The sequence below is a fragment of the Oncorhynchus nerka genome, linkage group LG5, assembly GCF_034236695.1.
Source record: "Oncorhynchus nerka isolate Pitt River linkage group LG5, Oner_Uvic_2.0, whole genome shotgun sequence".
In the NCBI taxonomy this organism is placed as follows: Eukaryota; Metazoa; Chordata; class Actinopteri; order Salmoniformes; family Salmonidae; genus Oncorhynchus; species Oncorhynchus nerka.
The window spans coordinates 30609751-30620538 of record NC_088400.1 but is presented as its reverse complement, the minus strand read 5'-3'; the positions used below and the strand labels follow the sequence as shown (position 1 = coordinate 30620538).

Here is a 10788-nt window from a genome sequence, read left to right as displayed (position 1 = left end):
TTACATTCCCAGGTTCTTCATAACCATAACTGATGATAGAAAATGTGCATCCAGGAAGCTTTACCTCCATGGAAGTTTGTTAAGAATGCCTTGGTCTCTTTTTGATGGTGCAACTGTGTCAGGTATTAGTTCAGTTCCGTGCACATGATGTCTCAATTATAGTATGATGGAATATGTAAGGACTGGTTTACAGTAAAACTTGAGTTCTAGGAAGTAGTCCACATTGCAGTATAAAGTTGGTGTATGTTACAGTGAAAGGGTGGTTACCCTAGTTGCCTTGGAGACGAGGCCGGGGGTGGAGCCCGCGCTCGCGGAAACTGGCTTTAAATAAGTGCTGGGAGTGAGAAGTTTTACACAGTTTCATTTGGATTCTACTCAGAAACTACCACGAACGCCTTGAACAGTATCCATTTGGACAAGACAATCAGAACCATGTGTGGTAAGGTCAGATAGAGCTACATCTTTTACTGTGCATCATGGAACAGGCAATCTGGAGTGCCTAATCAGGAGACAGTTTACGCATTATGCAAAAACATGACCGTAGGTTAGTTTAGTTTAGGCTAATCTGACAAAATTATTATGTATGTAGTTATTGTAGGCTATTTTAAACCAGTCCGTTCAGACAGTTTGTGTATGTGCGTCACTGAATGCTGAATGAAGTACCATCCTTGTAGGCAATTTACATGTCAGTGCAGGCACTTTTTATATCTAAATATAAACCTCGATTAAATGTAGAGTTCAGCTGCGGTCCTCAGTACAATATATTGGTGGGACTCTGAACCTCCCGCCGTAGATAACATCCCTCTTCCATGCATCCTGAATAGGACGTTGAGTTGCTACGTGTCAATTTACCTCCTCGGGGTAGGGCTGTCAATGACAGCTCAGCATTGTATTGTGAGCAGGTTCTGATGATACACATAAAATATTATCGGCCCATGGAGCTTCATTCTCAAAAGTCCAACTTTTGGTAAAACGAAACGTAGCCTATGCTTAAAGATGTAGGTGTCACCAGAGTCGTTGGATTCCAGGCCTACGCACATTTATGTTGCTGAAATGTGATTATGCATTATCATGAAAATGTAGGATTGTTTAAGCAATAAGGAATGAGGGGTGTGGTATATGACCAATATACCACGGCTGAGGGCTGTTCTTATGTAAGACGCATCTCGGAGTGCCTGGACACAGCCCTTAGCGGTGGTATATTGGCCATATATCACAAACCCCGAGGTGCCTTATTGCTATTATAAACTGGTTACCAACGTAATTAGAGAAGTAAAAATGCATGTTTTGTCATACCCGTGATATATGATCTGATATACTACGGCTGTCTGCCAATCACCATTCAGGGCTTGAATGAACAAGTTTATAAATACTATAAAATACTTTTAGTTTAATAGTAACTATTTTGTGAGAAATCTAAGCAATGCGTTACAGCAGACACTATACCTATTTCGGGCCAGTTTGCTTTTCTCAGCCACTCTTAGAAAAAAGAAATGCTATGTAGAACCTAAAAGGTTTCTTCGGCTGTCCCCATAGGAGAACCCTTTGCATAATTATCCCTGTTTTGTTCCAGGTAGAACTATTTTGGGTTACATGGAGAACCCTTTCCACAGAAAGTGAGGGTTCTACGTTCCATCTGAAACCAAAAATGGTTCTACCTGGAACCAGAAAGGCTTCTCCTATGTGGACAGCAGAAGAACCCTTTTGGAACCCTTTTTTCTAAGCGTGTACTTGGTTGAGGCGAACATTGCGCTCCGCTCAATGGCCACCTTAAACCATTCTCCCTCCATTGCACAGCGCGCAGACTGGGAAGTTTAATTTCGCACATCACGGTTCCCCTTTGAGGTGCTCTCCAGAGCATAAAGAGTGTTGTGTTTTTATCAGAACCCCGGCAGTATAGTGCACCAGTGGTTCCCATCCCTTTTCACTTCCTAGTACCCCTTGTTGGGAACCACTGTAGTCACTGTAATGGAGGTTTGCTAATTGAGACAGGCCCTTTAAATCAAATCAAAATCAAATCAAATTGTATTTATCGCATGCACCGAATACAGTGAAATGCTTACTTACAAGCCCTTAATCAACAATGCAGTTTTTTTTTTTTTTATATAAATATAACAAATAATTAAGGAACAACAATAAAATATTCAGACAGCAGCAAATATTCTGTAAATGCTACCATTATTTCCCCAGTTGGATAGAGACTAATTCATTGATATACACTTTTAAAAGAAATGTATATATATAAATATTATGATTTAATTTAACTTATTTGTCCCAGTTGACCATGTCAGTAACCCATCTGCATAGGCCACTGCTTCCATGTTTACAGTATATTATAGAGGATGATTTTTCCAAACACAGGAAGAGAGGATTGTGAAATACATCAAACTACTGTTGGGTTACTGAGTGACACTTTATCCGTCTCTGCTCTCAAATTCTTACGCTACTTTGCGGAGAGTTTTATTCTATATTTGAATGAATACACTGTAAAACATGTATAGTACAAGACTCATCTCATCAACTGTTTGCTGCACCATAGCAACAGAATAGGATTTACCCCCTGTGCTAACAGAATATAAGACGAATTGTAACACGACTATGGGAAATGGCAGCCCCTATCCCTAACTCAACAACCCAGTACTGAATGTACAATCTACATGATACCTACACACTGTTGAATATGAAGATTGAAGAAGGAAAGGAAGGGTAAAAAAAGCAGTGAAAAGACCACAGAGCTGATCTATGTCTCTATGCCTCTATCTCGCTGTCTCTATGTCTCTATCTTTATGTCTCTATGTTTCTATCTCTGTCTCTATCTTTACGTGTCTATGTTTCTATCTCTGTCTCTATCTCTATGTCTCTATCTTTACGTCTCTATGTCTCTGGCTGTATGTCTCTGTCTCTATGTCTCTATCTTTATCTCTGTCTCCGTGTCTATGTTTCTATCTCTGTCTCTATCTCTATGTCTCTATCTTTGTGTCTATGTCTCTGTCTCTATATCCATGTCTCTATCTTTATGTGTCTATGTCTCTATGTCTATGTCTATGTTTTTGTCTCTGTCTCTATCTTTATGTCTCTGTCTATATGTCTCTGTCTCTATCTTTATCTCTATATTTATGTCTCTGTCTTTATATCTCTGTCTCTATTTCTCCATCTCTACATCTCTATGTCTCTGTCTCTATCTTTATGTCTCTATGTCTCTATCTCCATGTCTCTATCTCTATGTCTCTATCTCTATGTCTCTGTCTCTGTCTCGATGTCTCTATCTCGATGTCTCTATCTCTATGTCTCTATCTCTATGTCTCTATCTCTCTGTCTCTATGTCTCTGTCTCTATGTCTCTGTCTCGATGCCTCTATGTCTCTATGTCTCTGTCTCTATGTCTCTGTATCTCTTGCTATCTTTTTCTCTCTCTCTGTCTCTCTCTGTCTCTCTCTGTCTCTCTCTGTCTCTCTCTCTCTCTCTCTCTCTCTCTCTCTCTCTCTCTCTCTCTCTCTCTCTCTCTCTCTCTCTCTCTCTCTCACTGTAGGGATATTTGCCTACCTGAATTACTGTGTGCCTCGCACCAGAAAGGAGATATTTGAGACGCTGGTGAAGGGACTGCGAAGGCTGGAGTACAGAGGCTATGATTCAGCAGGTAAAGAAATTAATATGTTTTATTTTCGCAGTTACATTTTTGCAGTAAAATGTGTTGTTTTACAGGCTCAGCCATAGTAGTACAGCACCCCTAAAGCAATTGGGGTTAAGTGCCTTGTTCAAGGGCACATCAACAGATCTTTCACCTTGTCGGCTTGGGTATTACCCTGACACACACACACGCACGCACGCACGCACGCACGCACGCACACACACACACACACTATTCATGTATCCAGCCTTACTGTGTAACTGTACAGACAGTTTAAGGCTTATAGCACAACTCAACTCATAGTAAAGCACTATTACTAACTGATTTCTGCCCTGCGTGCTTTGGGCTGGTTAGACAGTATTTGTACATGCTCTGTGTGGTCATACTGAAGGTATGGTATCTAATCACTTACTGTCAGTTATAGATCATCCTGATGAGTGCATTGTAGATCTAGGTCCAGGAAGCAGGGCTATGTTGACACACAGGTAGTACAGGTAAGATGAGGTGGGGTGTGGACATCTGATTACATGCTCCATCTGAAACTGGTGTGGGCACTCCATCTAATAATAATCTAGTTATACCTTATTACTTCCACTATCTGTTCATAGCTACAGCTAGGGGTTGATTTGGGACAGGGAATAGGTCAGCAACGCTCAAATAAGTCTGATGAGTTGAACTTATAACAGAGAAGGTAGTAGTAGAGAGCCCTCGTGAGGAGAGAATCTGTAGCCTTTAGTTCTGTTCTGAGCCTCACCGTGCACCAATGATATCTGCCTCACTGGTATTTACTATTGCTTTGGCATTCCTCCAATGGCATATTCCAGAGCACACAGACACGCATGAACCCCCCCATGTTTGTTTATCCTGGAACACAGCCCCTTTCATGGCCGGTAAAACCCATATGCTACACACACACACACAGTCATTACCTGTCATTCTATGTGAGCTGGTTAATATTCACAGGGGTTCCACAGTAATCAGCTGGTTAATATTCACAGGGGTTCCACAGTAATCAGCTCTTTGCTCTAAATTAACAACTGGATTAGGATTTGAAGTCTTTCAAACAAGCTTTCACATTGTCATGACTATTGTCTCAGTTAAAGTTGACCTGATTCATTGACTGGCCCTGCAGCCTACTAGCCAGCTAATATAGCCTGCATTGATGATGATTGGCTTAAGGTTGGTATTGGTATAAGTTTGCCTTGTCTCTCTGGTTTCAGGCATCGCTGTGGACGGCGACAAGAAGACAACGACAGAAGACAACAGCAAAATTGTTCTCATCAAGAAGAAAGGCAAAGTGAAGGCCCTGGATGAAGAGCTCTACAGTAGGTCTCATGACTACCTGCATCCATCACATTCCTGTTGTCCAGCGTCAGTATTATGTGTTTATGAAGTATTCTATAGTCTGTAGCTCTCTCTCTTCTTGGTAACTCCTCTGTCCTTCTGCCTCAGAACCCTTCCAGTTTACTTCCCTTCTTCTTTGCCATAACTAATACCTGTCTAATGAAAGAGGCGACAGTGTAGGGTTACTGTAAGGGTAGTCTCTGCTGAGTCCCCAACAACCGGATGTTCCGGTTTTCAGGGGAAATGAAAAGAGGGCGTGTGACGCGACCTCTGTTTTTCGACGTTGACAAGACGACACAACAGAGTTTCTAAACCTACGTACATACGTAACTGTCTCTGGCGACACTCCATCTTAACTCCTCCACATTTACTGGATTGGTTGAACAGTGCAGAAGAGAACCTCCCCCGACATTTTTTTTCCCTTCTCGTCAAGACCAGTATATAAGGGGTTCTAGTCTCAGAGGCCTTTCTTTTACACCTGCTACGTTAGGTAATGCTAAAAGGTTGAATTACACTTCCGTAGTCCTCTGTCAGCTTCACCCTTTATCACAGTGCTTTATAATGCACCTTTATGGACCGATGTAATGATTCTCCCTTTCATGTTACTGTGCAGACATTGCCATACATGTAAAATGACATGCTCATGGCATTGATCTTGATGTGTCTTGTGAGCAGAGAAAGACTGCATGGATCTGGAGGTGGAGTTGGACACACACTTTGGCATTGCTCACACACGCTGGGCCACACACGGTGAACCCAGTGCCCTCAACAGCCATCCCCAGCGCTCCGACAAGAACAACGGTAACACACACTACACACACATACGCACACATGCCATACATACAGTTGCAAGAACACGTTTGTGAACCCTTTGGAATTACCTGGATTTCTGCATTGATTACTCATAAAATGTGTCACAATAATAGACAAATACAATCTGACTAAACTAATAACACACAAACAGATGTACTTTTCACATTTTTATTGAAGACATTGAGTAATCATTCATAGTGCAGCCTGGAAAAAGTAAGTGAACCCTTGAATGTAGTAACTTGTAGATCCTCCTTTAGCAGAAACAACCTCCACTAAACGTTTCCTGTAGCTGCTTATAAGACTTGCACAACATTGAGGAGGAAGATTTTTGAACCATTCCTCCCTACAAATCTGTTTCAGTTCATCAATATTTCTGGGTTGTCTTGATTCAGGTCAAGCCACAGCATGGTTAAGGTCAGGACTCTGACTTGGCCATTCCAAAACACACATGTTCTTCCTTTCAGTCATTCTTTAGTTGATTTACTTGTGTGCTTTGGGTCATTGTCTTGTTGCATCACCCAACCTCTCTTAATCCTGAGGTCATAGACTGCTGCCCTGACATCTGTAAAATGTATTGATACACTTTTGAATGAATTGTTCTCTCAATGATTGCAAGGCGTCCAGGCCCTGAGGCAGCAAAGCAGCCACAAACCATGATGCTCCCTTCACCATGCTTCACACTTGGGATGAGCTTTTAGTGTTGGTGTGCAGTGCCCTTTTTACTCCACACACAGCGTTGTGCATTTTTCCCAAAAAGTTCAACTTTTGTCTTATCTGTCCACAGCACATTTTCCCAGAAGCATTATGGAACATCCAGGTGGTCTTGGGCAAACTTGAGACGTGCCGCAATGTTTTTTTTTTAGACAGCAGTGGTTTCCTTGGTGGTGTCCATTCATGAACACCATTGTTGTTCAGTGTTTTTCTGATAGTGGACACATGAACACAGACTATCGTTGTTTGTAGAGTTTTCTGGAGGGTGTTTGCTGTTACCCATGGGTTCTTTCTCACCTCTTTCAGGATTGCCCTTTGTGCTCTTGGAGTGATCTTCGCTGGACGCCCTCTCCTAGGGAGAGGAGCAACAGTCCTGAATCTTCTCCATTTGTAGACATTTTGTCTTACTGTGGATTGATGAACGTCAAGGTCTTTAGCAATGCTAATGTAACCTTTTCCAGATTTGTGCATCTCTATAATGTGTCTTCTAAGGTACTTTGAAAGTTGTTGGGATCGAGGCATGGTTCAAACTAACCAATCATTCTGGAGAAGAACAGATTGGTCAGTAACCAGGTTTTGTGTGGCTTTATTTAAAGGGCAGGGCACATGTGCAACCCACACATGCAACCCAGTCATCTGCAACCCACTCATCTCATCTCCTTAATTGAAACACCAAATAGCTTTAGGAGAAGTCGTTAACACAGAGGTTCACTTACTTTTTCCATCCTGCACGTGAAGGATTACTCAAAGTCTTCAATACAAATGTGACAAGTACAACTGTTTGTGTGTTATTAGTTTAGTCAGATTGTGTCTGTCTATTATTGTGACTTAGACGAAGATCATACCACATTTTTATGAGTATTCAATGCAGAAATCCAGGGTTCACAAACGTATTCTTGCAACTGAACATACATACATGCATACTTACATACATACTTACTTACATACTTACATACATACACACACCCACCCACGACTCTGCCACATAGATTTCTGGAACGGAGGGGAGAGAGCTTTTTTTTCAGATTGTCCAGAGATGTCAATGTGTAGTTACAGTTACAGCTCACAGAGGTGTCTGGCCTCTGACAGAGTCCAGACAGACTGAGTCCAGACAGACAGAGTCCAGACAGAGACAGAGGCCCAGACAGACCGACAGACAGGTTCTACTTCAGTTGACCACAGCCATGTCCTTCCTCAGGAACACATTATCATATTACACATATTTTGTACAGTATCTTCACTGTATTCTCTCTCTCTCTTTTCCCCAGCGTTTGTTGTCATCCACAATGGCATCATCACCAACTACAAAGAGTTAAAGAAGTACCTGGTAAGTCCACTCCCCAGTATGTATTTCTGTAGTTCACTATTTCAGTATCAAGGCTGTTTTGGGTCAAACCCTTGGTTATGGTCCGAGATATGATCAGAAGTGTCATAGGGTTTCAAGCCTTCTGTCATGCGAACCTTTGCCTTTGACGATCTTAGGCCTGGGTCCTTTGTGTAGAGCTTTTTGACTGTTGCACTATTCCACACAAATGCAAGTTAATTGAAATGCCATTGAAAAAGTGGCAATGGACAATGTTTACTTCAGGCAGAAGTCGTACATAGGCTGTGTAGAAAAGCCTAAAGCGTTTGTTCAGCTCCCCTCTACATTGTGGACTTCACAGCGTGAGCAGCGCAAGTGATTTATATAAGGAAGGGAGTTTGTAAAATCGGGAAAGTATGCATCTAAGAAATAGTTTTCAATATGAACGAACTCAGAATCACTTGGGCTCTCCAAAAATAATATGGTCCCTGTGATAGAACATTTATGTTGATTGCCGATTACAGCTGTAGCAGGCTAGCTCTCTCTCCCGCCTCCATTTGAACCCACACCTCTTTCAAGTGCAACACAAGCAGGCCATCCTGAATAGTTACTTATAGCTACCGCTACTGGTATTACTAGTAGCCAGTCCTTATTATTGTGGGATATAATGTTGATACCTATCCCATTGCAACTACACTGAGTTTAAAAAAAACATTAAGAACTCTTTCCATGATATAGTCTGACCAGGTGAATCCAGGTGAAAGCTAGGATCCCTTATTGATGACACTTACAATAAACATACACCAGCGAAAGTTGCTGGGAAAGTAGCCCTGTTTCTGCCCTAGTCATGACTGTACTATACATGCAGTAAACTATAAAGGGAGAAGCCAAATTCTGAACCACACCTTTCTCAAGTACGTACTCTGATACTCTTTACTCCCCCCCCCCCCCCCCATTTGACCAGATCTCAGCTATTACCAATGTTATCAGTAATTACTAGCAATTCATTTATCAAAAGCAGTTGATATGCTATAACAATAAGTCAATAAGGTATGTACAAATTCATTTTGTCACTGTGTTCTGTCTCACTGGTTTCTTGTGGCAGGTGAAGTCTCAATACGTACTAAAATACACTGAGTGAACAAAACAACTCTTTCAATGACATAGACTGACCAAGTAAATCCGGGTGAAAGCTATGATCCCTTATTGATGTCACTTGCTAAATTCACTTCAATCAGTGTATATGAAGGGGAGGAAACAGGTTAAAGAATACTTTTTAAGCCTTGAGACAATTGAGACATGTATTGTGTATGTGTGTCATTCAGAGGGTGAATGGGTATGACAAACAATTTATGTGCCTTTGAGCAGGGTATGGTAGATGGTGCCAGGTGCACCGGTTTGGGTCAAGAACTGCAATACTGCTGGGTTTTCCAACAGATGAGTTGTTAGTCCAGAGGAGTTGTTAGTCTAGAGGAGTTGTTCTGCTAGAGGAGTTGTTAGTCTAGAGGAGTTGTTAGTCTAGAGGAGTTGTTCTGCTAGAGGAGTTGTTCTGCTAGAGGAGTTGTTCTGCTAGAGGAGTTGTTAGTCTAGAGGAGTTGTTAGTCTAGATGAGTTGTTAGTCTAGATGAGTTGTTAGTCTAGAGGAGTTGTTCTGCTAGAGGAGTTGTTCTGCTAGAGGAGTTGTTCTGCTAGAGGAGTTGTTCTGCTAGAGGAGTTGTTCTGCTAGAGGAGTTCTTATGCAAGAGGAGTTGTTATGCTAGAGGAGTTGCTAGTCTAGAGGAGTTGCTAGTCTAGAGGAGTTGTTATGCTAGAGGAGTTGTTATGCTAGAGGAGTTGTTAGTCTAGAGGAGTTGTTCTGCTAGAGGAGTTGTTAGTCTAGAGGAGTTGTTCTGCTAGAGGAGTTGTTCTGCTAGAGGAGTTGTTCTGCTAGAGGAGTTGTTCTGCTAGAGGAGTTGTTAGTCTAGAGGAGTTGTTAGTCTAGAGGAGTTGTTAGTCTAGAGGAGTTGTTAGTCTAGAGGAGTTGTTATTCTAGAGGAGTTGTTATTCTAGAGAAGTTGTTAGTCTAGAGGAGTTGTTATGCTAGAGGAGTTGTTATGCTAGAGGAGTTGTTATGCTAGAGGAGTTGTTATGCTAGAGGAGTTGTTCTGCTAGAGAAGTTGTTAGTCTAGAGGAGTTGTTCTGCTAGAGGAGTTGTTCTGCTAGAGGAGTTGTTCTGCTAGAGGAGTTGTTATGCTAGAGTTGTTATGCTAGAGGAGTTGTTATGCTAGAGGAGTTGTTATGCTAGAGGAGTTGTTATGCTAGAGGAGTTGTTATGCTAGAGGAGTTGTTAGTCTAGAGGAGTTGTTAGTCTAGAGGAGTTGTTAGTCTAGAGGAGTTGTTATGCTAGAGGAGTTGTTATGCTAGAGGAGTTGTTATGCTAGAGGAGTTCTTATGCTAGAGGAGTTGCTAGTCTAGAGGAGTTGCTAGTCTAGAGGAGTTGCTAGTCTAGAGGAGTTGTTATGCTAGAGGAGTTGTTAGTCTAGAGGAGTTGTTCTGCTAGAGGAGTTGTTCTGCTAGAGGAGTTGTTCTGCTAGAGGAGTTGTTCTGCTAGAGGAGTTGTTAGTCTAGAGGAGTTGTTAGTCTAGAGGAGTTGTTCTGCTAGAGGAGTTGTTCTGCTAGAGGAGTTGTTAGTCTAGAGGAGTTGTTAGTCTAGAGGAGTTGTTAGTCTAGAGGAGTTGTTAGTCTAGAGGAGTTGTTAGTCTAGAGGAGTTGTTAGTCTAGAGGAGTTGTTAGTCTAGAGGAGTTGTTAGTCTAGAGGAGTTGTTATGCTAGAGGAGTTGTTATGCTAGAGGAGTTGTTATGCTAGAGGAGTTGTTCTGCTAGAGGAGTTGTTCTGCTAGAGGAGTTGTTCTGCTAGAGGAGTTGTTCTGCTAGAGGAGTTGTTAGTCTAGAGGAGTTGTTAGTCTAGAGGAGTTGTTAGTCTAGAGGAGTTGTTAGTCTAGAGGAGTTGT

The 10788-nt window shown here is 41.8% G+C and overlaps 1 protein-coding gene across 2 annotated transcripts in view; it reads left to right on the top strand.

Moving 5' to 3' along the window:
- The first annotated feature begins 334 nt into the window (after nt 1–334).
- The window catches only part of LOC115129333 (glutamine--fructose-6-phosphate aminotransferase [isomerizing] 2-like), a 32546-nt gene continuing 22092 nt past the window's right edge, over nt 335–10788 (top strand). For both annotated transcript variants that reach the window (XM_029659570.2, XM_029659569.2), the window contains exons 1-5: nt 335–439; nt 3529–3636; nt 4848–4952; nt 5647–5772; nt 7764–7822. In XM_029659570.2, the coding sequence (XP_029515430.2) occupies nt 433–439; nt 3529–3636; nt 4848–4952; nt 5647–5772; nt 7764–7822 (405 nt within the window). In that variant the 5' untranslated portion in view covers nt 335–432. The remainder of the gene's footprint in view (nt 440–3528; nt 3637–4847; nt 4953–5646; nt 5773–7763; nt 7823–10788) is intronic.